General features: G+C 46.9%; 1 protein-coding gene and 1 long non-coding RNA gene across 2 annotated transcripts; one reads left to right on the top strand and one right to left on the bottom strand.

Annotated features, from left to right (window-relative positions):
* Positions 1-69: 69 nt before the first annotated feature.
* On the bottom strand, positions 70-5690 carry LOC122187648. Its single transcript, XR_006181367.1, has 3 exons — positions 5565-5690; positions 2726-4723; positions 70-1503 (listed from the first exon to the last, which is right to left on the bottom strand). It is a non-coding gene; the product is annotated as an uncharacterized LOC122187648 (long non-coding RNA).
* Positions 5691-7015: 1325 nt separating this feature from the next.
* On the top strand, positions 7016-25765 carry KLHL6 (kelch like family member 6). Its single transcript, XM_042885373.1, has 7 exons — positions 7016-7330; positions 11216-11381; positions 14902-15351; positions 17524-17761; positions 21582-21784; positions 22691-22904; positions 24786-25765. The coding sequence occupies exons 1-7, from the start codon at positions 7071-7073 to the stop codon at positions 25085-25087; spliced, it is 1833 nt and encodes a 610-aa protein (XP_042741307.1). The 5' UTR covers positions 7016-7070; the 3' UTR covers positions 25088-25765.
* Positions 25766-26256: the final 491 nt, after the last annotated feature.

Raw genomic sequence — 26256 nt, 5'->3', positions numbered from 1 at the left:
GGCCTCGGGCTGCCACCGTGTTCCTCAGCCTGCACGAGCCGTCCTGTGGGTTGGCTCAGAGGGGCCCAGCCATGGGGCTCCGGCCGTGCTGCTCCAAGCACACCGTGCAGCAGCAGGATGCCCAGCTGCAGGGCAGGTGCTGGGATCATTCTGCTGCTAGGAATCTCATAGGCAGAAAACACAGCTCTGTTATGCCAAGACTGCTCTCACCAGCTTCAAAACCTAGCCACCAACGTGCTCCTAGTGTATGCCTTCAGATCCATTCTGCAGGCAGCTGAATAATTTCCAGCCGTCCTCAGGAAACACTGCAGCTCCTTCAGCACTTCCACTTTTTATTTTTCACATCACTGCACTTCGTGCAGTGTCTTTATTTGCATAAGGACATGAACAATTAACCTTTACTGCTTCTAAATTTAGGTCATTCATAATTCAATTAATTAAAATGCAGTAACAGTTCTTACTACTGGCGATAATTAGGAAGATGTGCATTTCCATAACATAACTCGTGCTCAGAGTGGTAATTTTTCCATCCCTCGACTACTTTGCTAGCAACCCAACACCTCAATCCCTGTGCAGGCAGCAGGAAGCAGTGAAGCAAGGCACAGCCATGCTCCTGAGCTCTTCTTACACCGTGCACAGCCAAGGCTTAGAGACCTCCATGTGTAACTGGTGCTGAAAGCTGCCCAGCAACCTAAAGAACAATATCACATAAGCTGAGATTTCTTGCAGAAGAGACAATGAGGACATCCTGATGAAAAAAAAACCAACAAAAAACAAACCCAAAATGAGCATGAAGCTTCAGCTGCTGTAACAGTGATGCAGAACATTATAATTGATATTTTTATATGAATATGAGAGTTCATCAGGCATTCACCATTCTCCTCACCATCAGGCTGAACGTTTAAACCACAGCTGTAAGCCAAACAGAACTGCTCTGGGGGCACATCATAACTGGAAATGAGACAGATGTATATTCTGCCCTTGTACAGGACAGCACGTGTGGGCTGCACTACGTTGGACTTTGACAAAAGATTACATATTTACTTACTGAAAGTATGCAAATTTCTGCTTCCTTCAGCAGGTGGCTAACAGGCAGCAGAGTGATTATGTCAGAGAAGGAGACCCAATGATTAATTACACAAATTTTGTTTCTCCAGTGAAAAACACTCGTGTTCCAACAGTAGTAATAATTGGTAACTGCATCCTTATTTTTGGCCCTCGTCAGCTAGCAGCTCCCTTTCCCTGTCGTTGTCTGTGGTAAGAAATCTCATTTGGCTTCATCATGTTTAGATTTGGCTTCACCTGCACATTGTTTTTTGCTTTGTGTCCATGGGGGATTCCAGTCTGATGCTCCTGGCCCTGCCAGGGGTGCAGAAGAAGCCCGAGGCTGGGCTGGACGTGCAGAAGGGCAGGCTGCAGTTCTGAGCCTGCAGAGCACGCAGATCACTGCACTGGCTTTTCTTCTTAAGGCCCTCCTAAATAGCACGCCAAAGTTTTTACAACCTGAGGAGGAAATCCATGTTACAAACCAGCAAAAATCCATCACAAGGAAGGTAAGGACCATGGTGACTGTGGGGCGAGGGTTTCCAAGCTTTGGGCAGTCCAAAACCCAAAGCAAAATTCAGTCACGGTTGTGGAGCTTCACTCACAGTGTGAGCTCATCAGTTAGGTATGTGTGCACAGAAGTGGCTGAGATTGACAAGCCTTCATGAAAAATAAAAGTCAGCACTGCTTTACACTTCAATAAAACCTGAAAGTGGACTTGTTTTCCTTGCTTTCTGACCGTGCTGTCACCATTTCACAGGGCCGCTTAACATATTGTCTGAATGGATCCAAGAACTGAGGTTTCGGTCCCACCGATGTCCTTCCTGCCCATTATAGCATCAAGCACACAGTGTAACACAGAGCTCCATATAATTCACTGTAAATGGCAGTTTCCTTCATTTCCCAGCCCTTCCTATGCGGGACTGCTCTCCTTCATTTCAAATGTTCCTTAGGTGGATGCGTTCTTATCAAGCTGTAACACAGGATGCTGATCTACAGCACAGTTGCTTTGTTTGGGGGCCGGTTCTTACCTCGGCACTCTGGACATCAGGGCCTGTCTGCAGCAGCAGATGGAAGGCATCAAGAAATATGAGATCAAAATAGCACTAAAGACAGCAGGCTTCTACTTCTTCTAGTGTGACCACAGTTTCTTTGGTCCTCTTGCAGGGATCAAAGGTGTAATTTACTTAAAGGGAGAATTATTTGTGCGCAAATGACCATTAACTAATAACACAGAGAAGATGCTCTTAAATTCCAATGGGCAGCATAGAAGGCAGCACTAGGCAAGTGTCCCAAGCATCTTGCTACTTACATAAAATAAAGCACGAGGGAGTCTGATGCTGATGACAAAACCTCTTTGTGAGTAACACCGGCAGAACATTTTTGAGATAAATACAGGACTAAGTTGTAACCAAACGGGACACTTCTTTTTCAAGAGAAACTACAGGGACTGGAAATAACAGCTGCAATTCTGTTTCAGAGACTGGGTATCCTGAGAGTGAAAAGAGGAAGCTCTTGCCTGTTCTCATTAAAAACTTGCAAACCTGCAGTAGCCTAAGCTACTTGTTGAGGAAAGAAGGTCCTTCTTCCAGAGAGAAGGAAAAGACTACTGTGAATGGGGAAGGATGGTTGTGGCACTCGCTAGCAACCTCAGACCTACTGCATTTCTTATGAGTCTTACCTTTCGCTCCATCCCTAGTCTCCAGTCCTTCCAGTTTCATTTGGGTGCATCTCATCTTGGGCTATGAGGTCTTAAAATACAGTGTTACGTGATGCCTCAGCTTGTTGTGCCTGCAGCTTTGGGAGTGGCCGTAGTGCACCCCCAGACTGCAATTCAACTTCTTCAAGTAGAATAAGCACTTTATTTAAACAGTAGCCTCCTTCCACCACTCCCTCAAAAGCCTGTGAGAAGGGGATAGAAGACTTCTCAAGTTTAATTGGCCATTGACACGTGAGGGTTAACCATCCTGACCTCTACAGCCAGCAGCACAGGGGAACAATACGATTAGGACAACAGCCAGACTTCGGCTACTACACCCATATAAACTGGTATTTACTCTTTGATCTGCTGGCACGTCTCTTCCACACAAGGTAAAAGCTCAGTTTGGAGTCACTCAGCCTTAGCACAAGGCATATCTACCATATGGTACCTAAGAAAACAATAAATGGGGACAGCTGTTATTGCAGGAACATCCCAGCAAAACCAGCCTGAGAGCAGAAGTTGGAAATATAATAAATGCAGTGCTAGCAGAATAACATTGCGATAAACTTGAAATAGGAGATGCTTTTTACCTCCTGTTGGGCAGGCCAATGACCCAAAATTAAGGCTGATTTGCTAACTCTGAACAAACCGCACCTGCCCAAAAGTAGGGATGTGAGAAAGCTCAAGGAGTGGGTTTTGAAATGGAAGGTGACACTGGTGCAGAAGAGAAGACTGTGATGATACAAAGATGCCAGCTTGCAGTTTGTAGAATACTGGGATATCAATTTCTGAATGTATTTTCAAAAACAAAAATCAAGTTTCCCTGCAGCTTAAATAAGGACATGCTATTTTAAGCTAGTGAACATTAGTACTGAGGTACTGAAAACACAGACAAGGAATCTAGAAACTTCCCAGGGTTGGCAAGGTTATCTCAGGCCTCAGTGATCTTACTTTGCACTGCACAAGAAAATGGGTCCTGATTTGATGAGCCCTGATATGTGTGCAGTCCTCAGATCTGCTTCCACGCACAGGGACCGTCTGCATTAAGCAGTCAGTATTGCCAGTGGCTGTGTGCTCCCAGCAGGGTCTTCTTTTTTCTGCAGCATCAGGTAGCACAGTGGAAGTGATTGCAGTGTTGAGACTTCAGGTAGAACTCTCAAACTTCCTCTTCTGCTGCCGTATCCTTTTCCTTTTGGATGCTGGTACCTGGAAACAGGCAATCTCAGAGAAATGAGTGGTCCCTCCTACAAGCATCAGAAAGTATATCTGAAGGTGTAGCTGTCAGTATGTTGCTGGGGGGATTGGGCTCTGAGAGTTAGGGCAGCTCCGGTGGTGATCTTAGCAGTATCACAGGAGAAGGATAAGAACAAGTTGTCAGCACCAGCTACGTGGTCGTGGGTCACAAATACCTGCAACAGTGCTGTTCTGTAATATGCATGAAGTTTCCAGATCCTAGTGCAATAACAAGTTGTCTCCATATCTTCTTTCTCAGCCTGGAAAACCTCCTGTCTGTCCTCATCTGGCCTCCTCCTTGAGGCAGCTGCACACTCCCATTTTCCTTTCCTGGTTCCTCTCGACTCATGAGTCTCATCAGGGCTCTGTTCAAACAGAAAAGAAGCGAAACAAGTAACAAGAACAGTCAGGAATCTGTTTCTCCATGTCTTTGTTTTAGAGGTGCCTCAGCTCTTGGTTCTTGATCCCTTGGTGGGAGATGTCCTTGCTGCGACTTCTTCTGGCCCTCTTCTTAATCATGACCCCATGTCCATCCTTAATGAAACGCCTCTTCCCAAGGACTCCTTGCATCTTTCACTTTCCAAGACAGGAACCAGGATCCTGGGCTAGTTCGGGCAGATACACTGGTGTAATCCAGCTGCACAGTACCAAAATGCCACAGAGATGAGATGCTGCTTTCAGGAACAGACAGCTGAACACAGTCTGGTGCTGGCTGCAGGTCAACATTTAAGCAAGAGGCACGACCTATTGACAACAGAGTGCGCAAAGTTAAGAAGATCGAGGGGGGTCCTAAGCAGCCTCTGCACACTTCTGGCCAAACATACAGAACAGAGAGACATACAGTGATCTGTGATGTTAGCTCTGTAAGCTTACTGTGTGAAAGAAGTGGTGAATGCGCACTAAGTAGCAGTAACCCAACCTGTTACCTCGGGCTGGAACAGAAGCAGCACAGGTCAATCCAATATGCGGAGACTAAAGACAATAAACAAACACCTCAAGAACAGACAAGCCTTCAGCTCTCACCACATCATTAGTTCATTTAGCTAGCAAGTAATTATTTAATGAAAACAGTAGCAGTGCAGCCAGAACAAGTTTCTGAAGGCCAAAAAGAAGAATGTTTTTTGGAAGCTGCTACCAAAAAGTAACAAAGTGGATTTGCCCTAGAACTGAAGAATGTGTTGCTACTGCAGTCTTTAGACAGGGCAGCTCAGCAAGCAACTCCCTGACGTTGTGTTCCCTTTGCAAAAACAACGTCCACCTCAGCGCTGCGCTGATGCGTGTCCAAATAATGAAACTAGCTACTGCACTTGTAGATTAATCCCCAAGCAAGGGATTCTCTAAACACTACGCAGCCCTATATAAGCAAAGAGAAAAAGACAGCAGAAGAGGTGCTTGGCAGGAAAAGAAACTGGATTCTAAGGGTTAAAAATACATCACTTGGTTGACAGCACAGAAGGAGACAGGCTGCAGATAGCGATCAGTGCTAGTACTAGCCAGCACTTGCTTAAACTACCACAGTCCTTCCTAGCGAGCAGTGACTGAGCAGCATGCAGACATGGCCACAGCTACCAGCCAACCTACTTACTGTGGAGTTTCCGTTCCCAGCACTCACAGCCAACAGTCTTCAACTTCTGCAACTTCTAATTCTTTGCTTTTAGCAATGGGAGCTGAGTGATCACTGCTGAATCTCAGCTTTCACTTAAACAGATAAAGAAAATACAAAGCTTCTCACCACCAGAGAATGGCCCGATAAGGTGAATTTCCTAAGGTCAAAAGTCATGATGATAAACAAAGAGAACCTAGCCCAAGACAGGATTAAAATATTGCCATTTCAAAACCACACCCGATATTTTTCAGAGGTCTGATTGTATTCCTGGAGCGATATTTAGTGGAGAGATTGGACTGGCTTAAAATAGAAGGTGTTCATCACCAGAAGCTAGCACAAAGGGCAGCAGGAATGCATTGACATCAGTTGGGAAGGAAAAAAGCGAAAGCTGTACACAGATTGCACAAAATAGAAAAAAAAGCCCACTACACGGAGGTAGGGGAAGGTAGGAGGGAGACTTCTCTCTTTCCTTCCTCTTGATCTTCTTATCCCATACGAAACCTGACTGAGTCCAGCTCTCTCTGAAGGCTGCTTTCACCTCCCTTTTCTAAAATCAAGCTTCCCTTAACCCCGTTAGTTCATGTCAACAAACTGGGAGACAGAAGAGGAAACAAACACAGTTAAAATCCGAGGACTCACCAAACCAGGGTTCCTAGAAATCAGTGTCACAAAAGCAGGGTCTGTTGGTGCTCTCACTGCCAGGAGCTCAGCCCTCTGGGGGACTCATTCTGTACCCCCAGCATGAGAGCCTCCCAGACTTGCCAGGGCTTTTGCCCTGTTATTTCAGCAGGCTCCGTGCTGATTGTGTGTCAGCTCATGCTTATGGGCCAGATTCTCTGCTAGGCAAAGCCCACGGAGACACAATTCAGCCTCTGCAGAAGTCATAGCATTGCAAAACATCCTGAGATGGAAAGAAGAGTTTTTCCATGTTTGTCATCTAGCATGTCGTGACGGACAGAAGGTTATCTAGAAAACTTGTGAATATATGTGTTACTAAATTATTATTAAAAAATAATACCCCAAAGTACCAGCACGGCGATTAATAATAATGTACCTGGAAAAAGAATGTTAAAAGAACGGCCTGTTCCCCTCTGCAGCCCGGCCGGCCTGCAGTGTGCCTATCGCTGGGGCCAGCAGGTCTGGGTAACAGAGCAGGGCTGGCCAGGGGTGGGAAGCAGCCCTTCCTCTCACTTGTAATCTTCTCACACACAGAGGCATCTTAACTCCTTTCTAAACACGTTGATGCTGCCTGAAATTCACCAGGAAAAAAAAAAAAAAAAAAAAAAAGTTAAAAAAAAAGTCTTTGTTTGTGTTAACAGGATGAGAAAGTGCAAGGCTTCCTGTTATGTGTGTGTGACAGCTACAGATAAGCGGAGAGGAGCTCTGGACAGGAAATCCGCCCAACTTCTGCAGTGTGACTCGTCTGAGGCTTAGGAACTCTTTTAGATCGAGGCACCAACAGAATGAGACGGTGCTGGCCAGAACATGGGGGACACGCTGGAGAAGAGCTCTGAGGACGCTGAGTTCTCCTTGGACAATGAGTGCTCGACAAAAATGGGGGAGCTGGTGGAGGTCTCCAGTGGTGAAAAGATCAAGTTTGATGACACGGGGCTCTCTCTGGTGCTCCAGAATGGCCTGGAGAACCTTCGGCTTGAAAATTCCCTTACGGATGTCATCCTGTGTGTGGATAGCAGGGAATTCTCCTGTCACAGAGTGGTCCTTGCTGCAGCCAGCAATTATTTCAGGTAAGGCACGCTAAGAAACAAACCGAGGAACTCAAGTTGCGTCTTAGTCTTGAGCCATAGATCTCCAAGGAGAGTAAAGTGGGTGGTAAACTCTGCAACTTTGCGGTGAGTCTGTGACTCCTGATACTTTCAGCTCTTTTTCAAGTCAAAGACTTAAATAAGGCAGGTGCAAAGCTGTGGATTCGCCAGAGTTCTGTTACCAGCACCCAACAAACCTGCTGGGGGCATGCAGAGAGAAGGAGAATGGGCGGCCAGCAAGTGGGAAGTGGATTTTTAACCAAGTATCCGGAGCCCCTTGTGTTATTCCTTTGGGATCCAAGCAAAGAGGAAGGTTCATTTGGATCACAGGATATTTTTCTTGGGATAGGAGTGGATTTGCACAATTTGATCATTGTTCTCATTACCATTCTGTGGTAAAAATATATATTGCATAAAATCATTGAGGAGGAAAGAGAAGGAAGTTTTCATTTCTCCTAGGGTTACTGAAAATCAACTGTAACAGGAATAACCAACTTGAAAGCAACTTACCATTTCACTCCCATCTTGAATTTTGCATTCTTTCAGCACTACAGTGGGTATCTGAGACTACAGGCCAGCAAGGACAAATTGTAGACACATAGAGGAACTTGGTATTGGTTTTAACACAGATTTTCCGCTATCGTTTAGACAATCACATTTGCATGGCTGGGATTTTTTTCTTTCTTTTTTTACTGCTGAAGTGGTCAGATGACTGAATAGCTACAGAGGAAACATGAGAAAAAAAGAACCTGTGACCACTTGTGACATAAGTAGAAAACTAATTTTAATGGGTTTTGTAAGCTTTGCAGGCAGTGCCTGAAAGCACAGTTCTGGTTTTATTGTCTTACTGCAGAGATGTTGAATATACAGAGATGGGGATTACTCCTGCAGCTATACTACAGAGATAGTTTAATGTGAAAATACGCAGCTACAAGCAGAGATGCCCAAACTCTTTGGGTTAGTTTCAGTTGAGCTTGGCAGAAAGGCAGAGACCTCAAAACTGTGGAGCGCCCACAAGTCTGAAGGAAATGGGCAGCTGGGAAGAGGAGAGGGGCTGGGAGCAGGGCCCCACTGCCTCAGCTGCCCTGAGGGAGCCAAAGCATGCACTGCTGTACTGGGCCAGACGTGGAGACACATGGAGCTGTGTCCTGAGAGATGTGGAGTGTGTGAGAGCAGCAATGAGACAGAGCACGGGGTCTGGGGAGGGAAGGTGAGGTTCCTGCGAGGGAGGAAAGGAAGACATAAGTCTGCAGGGAGCTGAGCTTTGCTAGTTCTACTTATTTCATCTTGCCATCACTCACCAGGAGCTACAGGGGCTGGAAGAAATTTTTCAACCACACCGTTCCTGTAAGCAAATGCCATGCAATGTGAGCAACCTGAGCTACTGGGAGGTGTCCCTGCCTGTAACAGGGGGGTGGAACTATGTCATCTTAAAGGCCCCTTCCGATACAAACCATTCCTTAATACTATGATTCTGTGATTGCAGGGCCTCCAAGGCCTTTCCTGACAACTGGAAGCACAACCAGTTCATGGCAGCTGCTGTAAGCACAGCTGAACAAAGCTATGACTCCATGCCTTTCCTTCAGCATCTGCTTGAGAGTAGATAGCCCAGTGCTTCTGACATGCCCTGCACCTGTGGCCAAAGTGGAATTAATGTTCTCCCTCCTCCCACATGAAGGTACAAGAGCAGAGGTCAAGGTGGAGCAGCAGTCCCTCACTGCATTGCCTGAGGTGGTGGGAGAACAGGGAGAGGGCTGAGCCAGTATTTTCCAGAGCATTCTCAAACTCCAGCATGGTTGTTTGAAGTCAGGTTCATATTCCTGAGCACAAGCACTCCAGCGTGGGTGGGTACTTACAAAGTGCTTCACAAACCGCATTTGTTTCATTGAGATTTCTCCCTGATTTTTGTTAACTCACCCACGTTTAGGCATCCATATTTTGGCCCTGGGCCCCTCACTTCAGAAGTGCATTTATTAAAATAAATGTTGGTTCAAAGGTTTAGTTTAGAATTACACAGGGACAGGAAACAAAGAAACAGACAACAGAATTGGTGGGCGTATCTGCAGGGCTTAGAGCCCCAGAGAAGGCCATCAGAAGCAGAGCAGAAGAACACAGCAGCCAGCTCTCCTGATGGATGCTGGCTATCCGAGTGCTGTAGAACGCTCCCGCTCTGTGGGATGGAAGTGAAAGCTTGCCTCTCCTCCAGACAGGGAAGATTCAATACAAGACTGGAGCCAGCAGTGTAAGAGAGAAAAGAAACAAGAGCAGACAACACCTGCACCCTACAGCAGCCCATTTCTCACTCAGATGGAGCATTCGGCACCTGTCAATTCCGTGCAACTGAAACACCGGTTTTGTGCAAACCTTGCTTCGCGTCGAAATCTCAGTCCTGTGGAGAAGTGGGCACTGCTTTTTTCAGATGGCCACCTGCCTGCGTGCCCCTGGCTTACCCACAACCAACAGCATCGGCAGCGAGAGAAGCGAAGGACAATCCACCATTTGCCCACTGAGATTAAGGAGCATTCAGAAGGCATCTCATGCCTTTTGAATGCACTGATTTCTAGGGCAGCAGCAGCTGGAGCAGAGCAGTGCTCAAAAACCCTCTCATGAGCTGAGATGAGTGAAAGGACGAGGAGAACTTCAGATGAGCGCTATTTTCTATGACTTCTCTGCCCAATTTTCCTGCTTAAAAGTTAGGACTTTTTCCTGAAATGCTGCCTTACACACCAGGAAGCTACTATAAGCTCTCTGGCTATAAATCCTCTGCTGAGACAAGGAGCAGGCAGCAATCAGAGCAAGGAGCAGCTGATACCTTCCACCCATTTGCCAATAACTCTGCCTGCTTTGCAAGAAAACCTGTGAACATCTTTACTCCTGTGAGCTGCGTCAATCTGACAGCTTTCTTGCTGTCTTTTCCAAGAAGCATTTTGACCCCTAGGCACTTCCCAGGTTGCAATGGCTTGTCAACATTTTATGTGACTAATAAAGAAGGGCTTGGTGTACACAGCAGAGAACCCCTAATGACACATTAGAGCTGCACGTTTTTCATCAGTGCAGGCATAAGTGGACTCGTGCTTCTATTCTGTTGTGCCAGACTCTGAGTGACTTGAATTCTCACCTCAAACGCAGTAATCAAGGCCAGACTGATCAACCTTCTACATAAAATCAAAAGCGTTGTATGAAATACTTGTAACTGTGGTCTGAAAATGCAGACGGTGTTTGCCTTGCATCTACCACAGTGAAAGAGCATTAAAATAGCTCTTAGAGAAATTTATTTTTTATATCCAACATGAAAAACTCGACCAGCACCAAAATTATGTGTGACTGTTGCTTTTCAAATACAGTATCATCCACCAAAAGGAGAGTATACCAGTAAGGTGAAAACACTGCATGCTTATGTTAACAGCAGCTCCACTCCTGGTTACCCAGACACTCCTCTGGCCAGTGGCACTAACTCTATAGTCCTACCAGGACTTAGCAGAGGAAAACACATTCTCTCCTGGCCCATCCTTGGTACCAGTGGGATCAAAGCCACTTTTGGAGCCTCAGGGCTCAGTCTAAGTAGCAGCCTGCAGCTCTGAAGCACAGAAGCACTGACTTCTCAGGGCTGCCTTCTGTTGCTACAGAGTTCCAGGTCTGCTGCAAGTCCAGCTCTGAGGTATCATTTCTAAGTGTCTTCCTTATCAGCTGAGTAAAGAGGCATGAAAACAACAAAAGCATATTACTCCTTATTACTTTGCTAGAGGGTTAATTGCATAAAATATGAGGCAATCCAAGTATTTTGTTTTGAAATCTATATAACCAAATGTTTTCAGAATGTCTCATCCTGGCTGGGATGCAATAAAAGATAAACATCTTTCTTTTCAGGGCCATGTTCTGCAACGATCTGAGAGAGAAATATGAAGAGAAGATTATACTTAAAGGAGTTGATGCAGAAACCATGAATATACTTTTGGACTACACTTACACCAGCAAGATGCTCATCACAAAGCAAAATGTGCAGAAAGTTTTGGAAGCTGCCAGCCTCTTTCAGGTACAGATAGCTCAAACCCACGGGTCCAGCTACAGTCTGCTCTACCCTGGTTATAGTACTGCATACTTTGATTTCATGGGTTCCAGGGGCACTTGGCTTTGTTTGTATTTACGCTGCAGTAAAAATTGGCCGTGGCAGCCATGGGTTGGAATGCTTCTGCACTCTGTGCTGTACCAACAGGCAAACAGCAAGGCTCTGTCTCCCAGAGCTCCTGCCGGGCTGCAGGCCCTGGGCAACGTGACAGCCCTGCCCCACCATTGCCTGCCCAGCAGGACAGTAACTTCATCTCTGCCTCCCCCCGCCTGGAGATGGAAGCTCACCGCACAGCCTGCACCTGCCTTTGCAGGAGTCCTGATGGAAAGGTTTTAGTCACGACTGAGGCACTCAGACTGAGCAGCGTTACTCAGCCTTTGGTCCATCAAGTATTCACGTGTCCTTTAAATCACCTGTGAGCTCTAGCAAATTGCAGGTCCTGGTACTGAGCTGCAAATCCCTAACAAACTGCAACCAGCGTAACCTGCCAAGTGCTGGTGTGTGCCTGTGTGTGTCCAGGGAGGTGAAGAGCACCTGACTCCCCAAGCACCACAGTTCACCATGAACTAAAGATTCCTGAACCTTAACGAACGCGTCATGTGTTGCTGTGACACCAGCCTGGTGCCTTGTGGTGGGGGCAGCTGGTGCTTGCTGTGGGAAGAGCAGGGAAGCTGCCCCTGACCACGGGGTTGCTCGGGGAAGGTGCCTGGGGCTGTGTGCATCTTGCTGATGTTTTCAGCAGACCAGTACTGCAACAGAGAGCACTCAAAGGTTGCTCTGGGTTAATTTTCAGGGCACGTTCCTGAGATTTTTTGTTTGTTTCCTTCTGAAGTTTTTTTCCTCAGGCTTTTTTTCCCCTGAAACCATCAAGAGCATGAACTCAGGTTTTTTTCCTTTCTTTTCCCTACTTTTCATGAAAATTCAGATTCAACTTGATTTCCATAGCTGGTGCTTTAAGGAAAACTGTCAAATGCTGCGAGAATATTAGTAAGGTCAGGAGGGTGCCATGAGCCAGAGTAGTAACATGCAAAAACCTAGAAAACTAGGAATGTTCTATGAGAAGCAGTGATCCCAAGCTTTGCTGCAGCTGTCTTGGACACCCTCAAGATTCATAAGGCCTGAAAGCCTCACATTATACACGGGTGAGGTTTTTGGCTGAAGATATGTTTTGTGTAAAAAAGATTTAGTAACTATGAGCGTTCTGCCAGTTTGCCTCTGCTACGCACGCTGAAGAGCAAAAAGAAACATTTGAAAGAGACTAATGTTTGATTTCAATGTATTTACAGCTAAAAAGATGAATGCTTTAATTTGTCGTAATATTTTTCTTGCGGCACTTTTTTCCTTTCCACTTAACGATGTGAAAAAACCAATTTCCAAACAGTACTTTTTTTTTTTTTTTTCATCCAACCAGCGACAATTTTTGGCAGCACCACTCTCCAACCTCTCCGATTTGACTGAGGACCAGAAAGTAAATAATTTGCAGAGCGTGGCTTGGGTCAAAGCTGGGACAAGCAGGGACTCGCAGTGGGGGAAAAAGGCTTTATTATATTCAGAGAGAAGGCCGAGTGGGGGCTGAGCAAGCAAACAGGGTGCCAGTAGGAGCATGAACTTGAAGGGGTATGAGAAGGACCCAACTACTGGGGAGGATGTTCACAGGGAGCAGAACATTCAAAATGCCCAGGGCGGCATGAGGAAGGATCCTCACAGAAAGGAAAGACTGCCTGAAGGACAACGGGAGCAGGGGAACCAGAGACCTGTGGCGTCTTCCTCCTGTCTCACCTGCCCTTATGGGGCTGACGGCAGCGTGCCCAGCAAGGTCTGGGGAGTTTGAGGGAGTTTTGCCCGTAGCCGAAGGCAGCGGTGGGAGCCAGGCAGCAGGGTGAGGAGCAGCGGAGCGGGGAAGTGCTGGCGTGCCGAGCTGCGGGCGGCTGCTCTGTGGCTCAGCCTTGCAGCCCTGCTTCTCACACCCACGCCTCGCGGTTCCGCATTCGGCTGCGCAGGGGCAGCCCGGCACCGCACGGCCGTTACACCGCCAGCGCTGCTGTGGGCTTCTTCTGAGCAAGTGTGCGTGCAGCTGTGGAGAGCGCTGCGCCGCGCTCAGCATCCAGACTGCGAACGGCTTCGTGCGTGACCATGGCATATCCCACCTGGTACTTCAGTGCCACCAACTTCGATAGGGCTAATATGTAACTGCCCCGGGCACTGCTGCTGCTGGCAAAGTCCTTTCAGGCCCTCAGGAGATGCGCAGCGTGGTCGCACTGTGAGCCTTACGGCGGCGTGGCCCCGCAGCGTGCTGCTGGCAGATTGATGTCACAGGCTGTGCGTCCTGAGGCCACGTGTAGCTTGGTGCACCAGGCTGTTGCGTTGCTCTAAACTCCTGACTGCATCTCAATGTAAAACAGGAACCAGGTAGTTTGTACCCAGCGCCTGCGATCTGCTATACATTCTAAAAGTGTCAGCACAAAACCAAGGTGTCTAAAAGATCCTGTTGTAACTAATGAGACAAATCTAAATACTATCATGTTAAAAAACGTCTTCTATTTGTTTCAATTCCTCTTTGCCCCTAAATTACTGTTATGCAGCTTTCCGCTCTGGGACAGAACAAGTTAAAATGAGCTGCTTGCTTCATTGACTGGAAGAAGGACCCAAAAGGCATGGACAAAAATGCACAGCATCAGTTCTGGCCCATCTTTCAGTATGTCAGTACTGCATCACTCAGTGACAACTGATAGAAAGCACTTACGTCCTACTACATCTCAAATCACAGACGAGAAGAAAAGCCCAGCACAAAGTATTGTAACCTATCATTTGTGTTCAAGAAATGGGACATGGTTTAGTGGGGAAATATTAATGATAGGTGGATGGTTGGACTGAATGATCTTGGAGGTCTTTTCTAACCTTGGTGGTTGGTGATTCTATGATTTCTTCTCTGAGTAATCACCAGCAACCCAGCTCACACTGTAGCTCATGCAGATGCCCCGCAGATACCTGTGGTCCAGGATCTGGGACCAGAGATATCTGTGGTCCAGGAACAGGTTGAGGGAGATTGACAGGGCTGCTGTTGGGCAAAGGAGATTAATGGCAGTAGTTGTGATGTCCTACTAACATAAACATGAGAAATTCTTTGATGAAGATTGTGTGCAAAAGGCACATGTTTTATGAAGGAAAACAAAGGTCATTAAGACCTCCAAAGATCTCCTGCACAGCACACAGTAGAAAGACAGCCTTCACTGTTCAGCATGTACAGCTGGTCCTTCTCTTCCTACCACATCTCCAGAACAGGATGGCATAGCTGTGCATGCAGGCAGGGCAGAACTTCAGTCCTCGCCTTCCAGATCACAACATTCTGGGAGATACCTGTCCTCGTGTGATTGATTTCTTGTCTCTCCCAGCTCCTGGCTCACTAGGGCCGACCCCGAGCTTATAAGCTCTCCGGTCATACAAAGAACCACTCTGTGATATGCATGGCTTTTTTTTCTGCCCACAGTTCCTGCGCATGGTAGACGCTTGTGCCAGTTTTCTCACCGAAGCCCTTCAGCCAGACAACTGCGTTGGCATCCTGAGGCTGGCTGATGCCCACTCCCTGCACAGCCTGAAGCAACAGGTGCAAAACTACATTATCCAGAACTTCACCCAGGTCCTGAGCTACGAGGAGTTTCTGGAGCTCCCGGCTGATGTTCTCTGCAGCACGCTGAAGAGCGATGATCTCTACGTCACGGAGGAAGCCCAGGTGTTCGAAACCGTCATGAACTGGGTCCGTTACAAGGAGTCGGAAAGGTTTCCTCTCTTGCCAAGCGTGCTGGAGAATGTCCGTCTGCCCCTGTTGGACCCTTGGTATTTCGTAGAGACTGTTGAAGCCGATCAGCTCATTAGACAGTGTCCGGATGTCTTTCCTTTGCTCCAGGAAGCAAGAATGTACCATCTGTCAGGCAACGAGGTGAGTAAAAATGGAAGCTTTTCTCTCCTCCTTAACACCTCAGCTCAAAAATCCCACAGGGAAGGAGCACTGCCTTGAGGCAAAAAAAGAGGTATTCACACAGAGGTGTCGCTAATTAGTGTCAAGGTTGGCTTCACCAGTTATCCTGCTGATTTAGAAAGCAGGGAAGCTTTTAGTAGAGTGTTTTAAAATCAAAGCTCCCAGCTTCCTGTTTATGAACATGTGGGCTCAAATCCTCATACACAGACCTGAGCAGCTAAACAGAGACCTTGGATGACTTCCCCAGTAAAAAGGCAAAGCAAATTGCATCACTCCCCACACCTCGTGGTCTTAGGTAGTAGTTCAAGCCCAAGCAAGGACAAATAATTTCTACACTAAACTCTATCACAGTCTGTGGAGAGATATCTTTCAGAAAGAGCTTCCAGGGAAGAAGATGACCTCTCCCCAGATGTGCCTATCCTCCTCATCTTCTGGGTCTCTGTACCCAAAAAGAAAGGCTCATCTGGGCACCTGGTCAGGGCCTGTCCTGCCTGCTTGAGTCAGGCTGCAGTGGATCTCCAGTTCCTCACCTGGAAAATTAGCTATCAGTCACATCTCCCGACCCTACATGTGGGTGAGAGGGGAGAGCAGCTGGAGGTCAGATTTCCTAACAGGAGCAAAGGTGCAGGAGTGCGTGAGGACAGGTAGGTGCCTCCAGGGTCAGGGAGGCAGGGGAGGGTGGGAGGCCTCAGGAACGTGCTGAGGATCCATAGCTGACCGTGGATGTGAGTCACTGGAGGGGAGGACGATCAGCTCTGTGCTGGTGGCTGGGTGGGTCAGGTCCCGGCCACCTGGGGCAGCGGCAGCCGCTCTGGTGGAGCTTCAGAAGGAAGGCTTGCCCCACAGCCTGCAGGCTGGCCTCATTCCCCAGGTTGGTGCGGGACGAATGAAGGGAGTGTTGCTCAGGGCTGCACACTCATTGCACTCGCCTTCAAAAGGCAGCCGTCAGAGGCGGCCCTGACAGAAGAGACAGACAAAAACAGAGTCTGAAAGCCAGCAACTTCTGCGACCAGATGATGAAAAAACCTTACCTAATGATTTGTTAAACATAGGGAAAATAAAAAACATGGCATCTGCGTAAACAATCTTTTAAAATAGAAATAAACTATGTCAGTTTATAGAAGCATATTAAAAATAGTTTAAAACTGCAAGCAGGCTGCCTCCTGCCATAGCATTTAACCTGGAGAGAAGCCATTCTGCTTCTTTGGACAAGTAGGGTTACTGCAGGGGGTGCAGAGCTCTCCCAGCACACTTTGAGAGTCCACAAATTGGCAGATGTCCTGGGACAGAGCAGAAGCAGAGAAACAACTTCATGCATTCCTGTTACCATCTAGACCACATTTCTTATATGATGAATAATTGAAGGAAATAAAGGTTATTTCTTCTGTCCTTCAGCACAGAGCTGGGTCACAGTAATGCACTCATTTGCACTTGCCTGCAAGTATTCCCTTTCAAGCAGGGCAGAAACTTCCAAGCACCCCCTGCATTCTTTGCTCCTGGTGAACCTCTACCTAGGAAGTGACTTTATCTAGTGTCCTCGGTTGATGCAATGAGCCAACAGGCAGTAAATCAGAGCTAACTACATTTCAGAGTCTCATACTGGCTTTAAGTATTCTAGCTTTGGCTTTCAGTTAAAGCTTACAAACAAAGAAACAAATAAAAGGAAACCACAATAGAGGATTGTTATTGTTTTGACATTCAACATAAGTCTTCAGGACAAATAATATCTGCTGGCACTAATTACAGTCTTGCTCTCTCCAGGCTCCCCAAGGCAGGCAAAAACCCTGTGGCCCTTCCACCTGACTCTCCCTCTGCTAGCCCCAACAAAACATGTGCTCTTCAGCTGCCCACACACACCCAGCCTCGTCACTGTGCCCTCCTTTTGATGGCTCTTGGTGCTAGCCTGGGAGCTCCAAGGGAGGCTGGGATCCAAAAGGATCCACACAACCTCTACTGCAATGCTTCCAGGCTGCTTTCTAGGCTTCTAACTTATAGAGCATGTGATAATTGTTTCAGCAGATCGTAACTCAGCTGTGATTTGCAAGATACGTAATCAAAAAATAGGTCGCCAGACCTTTCTGTAATTGTAGGTGTCAGTGCCCTGCATACTCACTCTGTCTTGCTTGCATTTAGATTATTACAGAGAGAACCAAGCCCAGGATGCACGAGTTCCAGTCTGAGGTGTTTATGATCATAGGGGGCTGTACTAAAGATGAGAAATTTGTAGCAGAAGTGACTTGCCTGGATCCGCTGAGGCGAAGCCGCCTGGAAGTAGCAAAATTACCAATCACAGAGCAGGAGACGGAGAATGAGAATAAAAAATGGGTGGAGTTTGCATGCATTACGCTAAAAAATGAAGTCTACATTTCGGGTAAGGAACAAGATATGGGGAATGGCTGAGGGGCATACATGGTTCTCCTGATTAGTTTCAGCTTTCATTGAGAGCACGCTCATAGCTGCTTCCTAAGAACTGAGCACTGCGGGCATTCCCAATGCTTTGGCTTTTGGTGGGCTCCAGAGAAGTGCTGGACACGTGAGGACACTGCCTGGCCCTGGCAGGAGTTTAGGCACAAGTTTCTCTTCAAACAACGTTGTTCTGTATGCATGGCTTCTTGTGTGCAGCACTATAATCACAGAAAGGCCTCTGAGCACTGTTTAGCAAACAGAAAATGAAGAATACTTGCTCCAGCATCTTCTTCATTCAATCATAGAATCACAGGATCCTTTGAGCTGGAAGGGACCTTTAAAGGCCACGTAGTTCAACTGCACTGCACTGCACAGGGACACCACAGCTGGATCAGGTTGCCCAGCCTGGCCTTGAAAGTCTCCATGGATGGGGCATCCATCACATCTCTGGGCAGCCTGTGCCGGTGCCTCACTCCCGCACTGTAAAAGACTTTTTCTTTATATCTAACCTAAATCTCTTTAAGCTTGAAGCCATTTTCCCTTGTTCTATCATCACAGACCCCACTGAAGAGTCTGTCCCCTTCTTTCCTGTCGCTCCCCTTTAGATGCTGACAGGCTGCCCTCAGCTCTCCCCCTGCCTTCTCTTCTCCATCTGCACAGCCCCAGCTCTCTCAGCCTGTCCTGTAGGAGAGCTGTTCCATCCCTGGCATCATTTCTGTGGCCCTCCTCTGGACGTGCTCCAACAGCTCCATGTCTCTCCTGTGCTGAGGACTCCACATCTGGACGCAGCGCTCCAGGTGAGGCCTCACAGCATGGAGCAGAGGGGCAGGACCACCTCCCTGACCTGCTGGCTGTGTTTCTTATGGTGCAGCCCAGGATATGGTTGGCTTTCTGAGCTGCGAGGGCATGTATATGGACTTATAATTTGTCTACTTGCAGCTCTGCCTGCATAAGTAATAAACTGCCAGAGTGACTAACACAGCAAGAATCACTCAACAACCTGCAGGGAAGTGTCACCTTTTCAACCAGTTTGGCTGCTACCTGAAATCTGCACTTTCAGGAGCCCTGCAACAGCACATCAGACAGGACTCTGCAAATGCCCATCTGTCAAAGGCACTGTAACCATCAGAGCCAGAGGAAACTTAGTGGTCCAGACACACAACGTGTATCAGGACAAACATGTCCTGAACATAACATCTGCAGGTTTCCTGAGAGCTTCAGCAGGTATATTTACCTGCCCACACAAATACAATTGAGCTCCATGTAGAAGGTGAATCTTGGAGCTGCAGAGATTTCACCTTGATAATTAGGAGCTTTAAACTCAAGTTTGCTAGTGTTACAGTCCAACAGCTGGCATTGCTGTTCTGTCCAAAACAAATCTCATGGCCTCCTTCCACTTTAAAGAGGAAAAGAGACAGCAAAATAAGACAGTAATTACTGTCACCTTATGACCATGATTCAGAACAGTGCCTCCATGGGTAGGAAGAATTTTCTGCAATATCATCCACCAGATTCTACTCTTACTGAAAACAGGAGAGTAGAAATCATGTGAGAAAAGGGAAGGGGATGTATAATTTGTCTTCATTCAAATGTCTTCCATTGCATTTTCCTTTTTGGGAATTCAGATTTTTATTACTTTATTCCAATTTAAAGTTTATTAAATCTTTATCCACATATCAGAGTTAGATTCTTCTCACACCTTCACACCCTTGAGTGGACAGGGTCTCTTTTCGTTTGCTTTTAATCTCTTATTCTTTCCTCTTTCTCAAGGTCATAAGCTTTATTTCTCTGTCCTACTCCTGTCATATTTTCTGATGCCTCTTCTCTACCTTTCCTTTCTGATCTATCCAGGCTGCCTCCATGCCAGGCTAATACATCCCTATGGTAGTATCAGCTGGCTTTCCTCTTGCTGCCAGAGCTCCTCTCTCTTCCTTCCCTGCATCATTTAACACCTTTGACTCCTACCTGCATTCCCTCTGGTCTTTCTTTTCTCTGCCTTTCACTCTTGCCACCCAAATAAAGGGCTGAATGGTCCACAGACATTAGTAGTTTGCTTCCAGCTAATCCAAATGTTTCATGGTTCATTCCCTAATAAACACCTGGTGTGCCCTTTAACTCTATTTTTTTACTTGTAGCTCCTGTGACTTTCTAGTTCTTTTTGACATTGGCCTGCATCTTTCCTGACTTGTCTCCCACACCACATGCCCATTTCTCTCAGCATCTTGCTATAGTTTGGAATCTCCTCTGCTCTGTTAACTTCCGAACAACAGGAAAGCGCTTTGTACCACATTGATTCCAGATCACTGTTTCCCCAAACAGCAGAATTGCTTTGACTGGATGGATAGAAATACTTCAAGTGCAACTAAAAATGCCACCATTATGGCTCATTATTCTGCTGCTTTTACTAATGCATTTCTGATTTTTCCTGAAATTAGAAAGAACTGTGGTCTAGAGAAAGAACAGAAACAAAACAGCCCTCCAGTTCTCTCAGAACTCTCTCCCCACCCCATGATGTGAGGGCCCAGCTCCTAGCTGAGCTCTCAGCCTGCAGTGGGAGGCACAAAACCTGGCCATGGGGACTGCAAGGGAGAGCGAGGGGAAAACACCTGCGGCCTCTCAGCCCCACTGCAGCCCTGAAGGCTGTGTTCAGGTCCTTCTGCCACTTCAGCCATTTCAGTGCAAATAAAATTCAACACACACATATGAAAAGCACTTAGACAAAAGCATTACAAACAGCTCTTTCTAGCATGCTAATTATCTCCTATTCAATCTGCTATTTGGCCCAGAGATGAGCTCCATCAATTTGCAGTGATCTGGCTGTGGTACAGAATACCAACAAGGGCAGACACTTTCTCAATGGAATATGAATTCCCTTTTCAGTACATGCACCAGCAAAGCCAATGTTTAATCAGGTTGCAGATGACAAGCAGTTGGCCACTCCGTCTGTGCCGAGGGTTTCAGGCTTAGCTACGTCCGTTCGTATTCCATCTCCACCATGAATGACATGCAAACAAAAGTACTGGCTAAAACATTACCCTTTGCTTTAGAACAAGGAAAGATTTTCTTGCAAGTCAGCTCTGGAATGAGTTTACAGGGACCAGTTCTGACCTTCAGTGTCTAAGTGTGAAGCAAACTCAAATCAGTAGAGAAAGAAACTGGAAAGACATATAAAAATGAGATTCTGGACAGGCAGCTCCAGGACTGAGTAGCAGCGCTTGCAACATGCCAATCAGGACTGCTGTCAGCTAGGAGCTCCCGGTCAGCTCTTTTTATACCTCACGCAGCACCAGCCTGTCTGGCTCCATCTGCCCTGTGCAGAGGCAGATTCCAGAGCAGACCTGCCTTCTAGGCACTGGTCCCACTGGCTGCTCACCCTCCCATCTTACTTAAGGCATGTCTGTCTGTTGACTGCCAGCATTCTGCAAAGCCTGCTCAGAGGTCTGCCTTGTACTGCTGTGCTCTGCGTGCACACTCACTCAGTGAATGTGCTGAAGTGGCAAAAAAAAGGCTGTGGTTTGATGTGAGAAACAGTGATCTACATTTACTGAATGTTTGCTGCAGAAATTGTTCAATATTTCCTTCACCAGCAAGTAAACTAAATGCTGAAATACTCTTCTTGTTTAATGGGGCCAGGCCACTGTTACTGGTAAACTGAAGGTGCTGACAATAAGCACCAGTGGTTTCTTCTGTGCTGTGAGCAAGCCCGGTCACAAGTTAGATATATTGGAAATTTTGTAGAACTACAGGCTATGGTGTCATACTTACTCATGCCATGTACACTGCAGGTGGCAAAGAAACGCAGCACGATGTCTGGAAATACAATGCCTCCATCAACAAGTGGATACAAATTGAGTACCTGAACATCGGGCGATGGAGGCACAAAATGGCCGTGCTGGGTGGCAAAGTGTACGTCATCGGGGGCTTTGATGGCATGCAGAGAATCAACAGCATGGAGGCATACGACCCCTTTCACAACTGCTGGTCAGAGGTGAGACCCTGCATCGTTTTACTTGGCACATTTGAGTAAAAAAATATTATGACGTTAAATCACAAAAATGGAGAAGACAGGATCTCATACAGTTCTTTTTAAGTAAGTACTTCTGGTCTGTGAGCAGCCCAGGTATTTTCTCTCTCTAAATGCATGTCCTGCAGAAACTGGAAGACACAGGATTGTCAGCCAAATTATGCGAGACACCTGACGCCTGACTTTCCTTTGTTGGCTTTTAGAGCCAGTAGTCCATAAAGTGCCAAGTAAGAGCATATGTGAACCAGAGCATGGGCTGAAAACTGCTGCTCTGATATGTACACCAAAATGTGTACACCAACATGTACACTGTATTTGCAGTGGGTTGCACAGTCAGGGTAGAATAACAGATTTCAAGGTAAACAGGATGGAAAAAAAGCAGTTCTGCTAAACTGCTTCAAATGCTGAGAGTATTAGACAGTATTAATCCATGAAATTAATGAGATTAGGCACCACAATGGCAGATAGAAACCTCAGTTTTCAGATGACACAGAACATTGCAGAGGAATCTAACAATCATGGCTACGAGTAGAAGGATCACTATGAATGAGTTTCCTGCGCTTTATTTTTCAACACACATAAACATGTAAAAGAGATCAGAGCCATGTCTGACATTTCCTAGCTTTTGAATTGCCAACAATGTAATTTTAATTCCAGCTTTTGAACACGGCATCTTTTTATTACGGGGTTTACAGTCTTGAAGGAAAAAAAAAAAGAAACACTTCTCTCTTGTCCTTGGACATGTACCATGCTCTGTACCCCACTGATGGCCTCAGAAGCGATGTCTGACATAAAATAGAGCAGACTCCCACCCTGCAGGTACCAGCCCGACTGCCTGAAATCAGAATGGTTACCAAGGATGTTTTACAGGCCGCTCCCCTGATGGTGAATGTAAGCTCCTTTGCAGCAGCGAGCTACAGGAAGAAGCTCTATGTGATTGGAGGAGGGCCCAACGGGAAGCTGGCGACAGACAAGACACAGTGCTACGACCCTGCAGCCAACACGTGGAGCCTGAGGGCTCCCATGCCGGTTGAAGCCAAATGTATCAATGCTGCAAGTTTCCGTGATCACATTTATGTTGTGGGTAGGTGAAGCATTAATGTTCCTTCTTGTCCAGACACACCAGGGCTTGTTTCTCCCTGTTAGCTTTACCACCAACTCTGTGGAATATAATTAAACACTCAGATAACTCTTTCCACTAAGCCTGCGAGGATGGGAATCCATACACTTAGCAAGAGTGGTGATAAGTCACAAAGTCAGCCTCCCTCTTACAGGTATCTTGGAAGACTTAAAGAAAACTTAAAGATACCCAAAAGTGGGTGCACAGTGGCAAGGGCATGAACTTGTGGGCTACCTCACATTCTCCTCTGCTCCCCAGCGTTATGCAGCCACTGCATGCAGGATTTATGCAGGGAAATGGGCAGAGCCATTGCTACCCAAAGACATCATGCCTGGGGCTGATTCTGTCAGCTACTAGAACAAAAGGCAAAGAGAGAACAGGAGTTTACTGGTGGCGAGCTGAACTGTGGAGCAGGGAGCCTGTGTACATCTCCAGCTGGTACTGTCTGACTTAGGGGCAAGATGTTACAACTCTTGATCTAGTTTGGCATGATGCTCCTGATAAAGTCATGCAGTCTTTCAGACAAGAACATCCACCTGTAAGACTATTGTGTTCTTATGTGAGAAACAAATGTAGTTACATTTGGATTGAATCTGAGCTTTAAAAGATAAAAAAAAAGCCTCTGGTTATGGCATCTAAAGAAATGAAATTACACAGGCTGATGAGTTATCCACAGCTAAATGAGTCACTCTCACCGACAGTGTACGATTTAGGCTGCTGTGATTGTCGATGTCACCTTACAGTAGCTTGACTGTCCCTCAAGCACTGGACAAGCGTTGTCAAAAGCAACTTTTAGTACAACTACCACAGATAAGTGCTCACTTTGGCCACAGGTAGAATCCCAGGCTATGTAGCAGCTCATCAAGAAAATCAAGGTTTCAAGATTTCCTTGGCCCTACTTGATTGACATAGACGCTGTAGAGAACACACCCAGTCCCTGCAGATCTCAGACAGAATCATAGAATCATAGAATGGCTTGGGTTGGAAGGGACCTCAAAGATCATCAAGCTTCAACCCTCTGCCACAGGCAGGACCTCCAACCTCCATGTATAGTACTAGACCAGGCTGCCCAGGCTCCATCCAACCTGGCCTTGAACACCTATAGGGACGGGGCAGCCTCTCTGGGCAGCCTGTTCCAGCACCTTACCAGCCTCATAGTAAAGAACCACTTAGCTGTTAGTACTCTCAGGAAGAAATACATTTCCAGAGCCTTTCTTGGGTACTGAGGCATTGACCATTTTTCAAATGAAAAGGACCTTGCAAAACTAGACAAGGTGCACAGTTTCAAGAATGACTGCAGATTTGGGGAACATGGAAAAAATGAAGGTCACTCTGCTTAGCTTACCCATAAGAAGATTAAAAGTTCAGTTTACAAACTCTTAAAGAAGAATAGGGCTTTTGAAAACAGCTACATTCAGGCAGAGGGTGCTTTAATGGCAAGGTGGGAACCACAGTTAGAGAAGTTAGTGCAGAACTCACGTGCCCACTTCTATTTGTGACAGCTTAGCACATAGAGATCGGCTTTTGTGGGCTGAGCTTTTGAACAAATCTGTGTTTTCCTAAGTTTGTGTCTTCTGCTGAAGCAGCAGGTATGAGCAAGGTCCATCCCTGGGTGCACTGTGCTATGCTGCGTGACCACAGCGGCCTGTTCTGGCCTTAAATTCCCTGTGAACAATAAGAGACTTTCTGTGGCTCTGGCTTTCAAAACAATAAGCATCCCGTGACCTTGTTTTTTTTTTGGCTTTGGGTCATAAATCATTCTTACGGAAGCCATCAAGGAGCCTTGCTGAAGCAGGTTGTTCTGTTAGAAGCTTTGTTGAAGGCTGATCTCCACTTCCTCTGCAGGTGGGGCGATGAAAGCTCTCTACTCGTACAGCCCCCAGGAAGATACGTGGTGCCTCGTGACTCAGTTCACCCACGAGAGGGCCAGCTGTGGGATCTCTCCTTGCAACAACAAGCTGTTCATCACCGGCGGCCGAGATGAAAAGAACGAAGTGATTGCGACAGTCCTGTGCTGGGACCCTGAGACCCAGAAGCTGACAGAAGAGTGCGTCCTGCCGCGGGGAGTGTCTCACCACGGGAGCGTTACCCTCAGGAAGTCCTACACACACATCCGCAGGATTGTGCCTGGGGCAGTTTCTGTCTGACTGCAGGAAACTGCACAGGAGCTCCATACCTCCGTGCCCTGTGGCACAGTCTGCAGGGACGCTGTGCAGGTAGCGACGGACGGTGGTGCTGCTGCTAGCGTCACCTGGGGAGTATCTGTATATATGCTCAGCCCTTGTGTTTTCTCTGTACAGCACGTCCTTAAATTATCTTAATTCCTCCCCTCCAGTCAAAGAAGGCACCAGCTGTAGTTTTCTCCTGCCGAGACTGTAGCTCAGATCAGACAAAGACATGTGATAGGTAGGTGGGAAACTCAGCTCCCTGCTGGATCTGCCTGAAGTGGCTCAGCCTTTCCTGAAGTGTGTTCAGCTATTTATTGTGATCAGTTGGACTTGCAGCACCTACTAGTGAAAAAGAGAAGATACTTTTGGAATTAAAGCTTTATAACTTTGGTGAAATATAATGTTGTTTCCTCCAAAGCTGTGCTTTTTCTCAGTGATCAGGACATTAGCTTAAGTTAAAACCGGTTTGTTTGCTTGCTTGCTTGAAGACGCTTTGTTAGATTTTCAGCTCTGTGTGATGAAAAAATTCCATCTCAATTTGCAAGTTTTGCTGTCAGTCCCAACGAAAAGACCGGCTGCAAATATAAATGAACTCTAATCTTGTTCCACTGAACATTCACTGTGGTTGTTTTCTAATAAAGCAGACCAAAAGTTGGCTTCCCTTCTGTTCTATTCCGGGCTGGCTGCCGCTGTGTCCGCGGGGCTCTCCTCCCTGCTGCTGCACATAAACGTGTCCTGATCTGCCCCAGCCCCGCTCCGTCCCCGCTGGATGGCAGTGCTCCACCAGGCTTTTTCTATTGGATTTGGGCTTCCTGGAACGCCAGCGGACAGAACAGCCTGCTGGAAAGAAAAACAGTTCTCGGTACTACAGCCGGCCTGATCCCCGGGACCGTCACATGCTGTACCAAAAGGGGCAAATGTGCAACATGCCAGCAGGGCTGGAGGCTCAAGTCTCGGCATCTGGGTCAGTTGTAGAGAAGGGAAAATAAACACGGAAGAGGTCATGCCTGGGACACTCTGGGAAACTCTTGGCCAAAGGCTGGGAACATATTCTAGTCCCTCCTCCCCTGCCCAGCTGCTGGAAAGAGCAACTCACCATTAAATCAAAAACAGAAAACACTGCACAAAACAAATCTGTGCAAGCAGAG

The sequence above is a fragment of the Lagopus leucura genome, unplaced genomic scaffold (assembly GCF_019238085.1).
Source record: "Lagopus leucura isolate 7727_CA_CO unplaced genomic scaffold, USGS_WTPT01 Super-Scaffold_100049, whole genome shotgun sequence".
NCBI classification, from domain to species: Eukaryota; Metazoa; Chordata; class Aves; order Galliformes; family Phasianidae; genus Lagopus; species Lagopus leucura.
This window is presented reverse-complemented; position numbering and strand designations above follow the sequence as displayed.

Coding starts and splice junctions, on each gene's coding strand:
- KLHL6 (XM_042885373.1), top strand. CDS start 7,071: ATGGGGGACACGCTGGAGAAGAGCTCTGAGGACGCTGAGTTCTCCTTG. Junction 11,382..14,901: donor AAGCTGCCAGCCTCTTTCAG/GTACAGATAGCT, acceptor TTCTGCCCACAG/TTCCTGCGCATGGTAGACGC. Junction 15,352..17,523: donor ACCATCTGTCAGGCAACGAG/GTGAGTAAAAAT, acceptor GCTTGCATTTAG/ATTATTACAGAGAGAACCAA.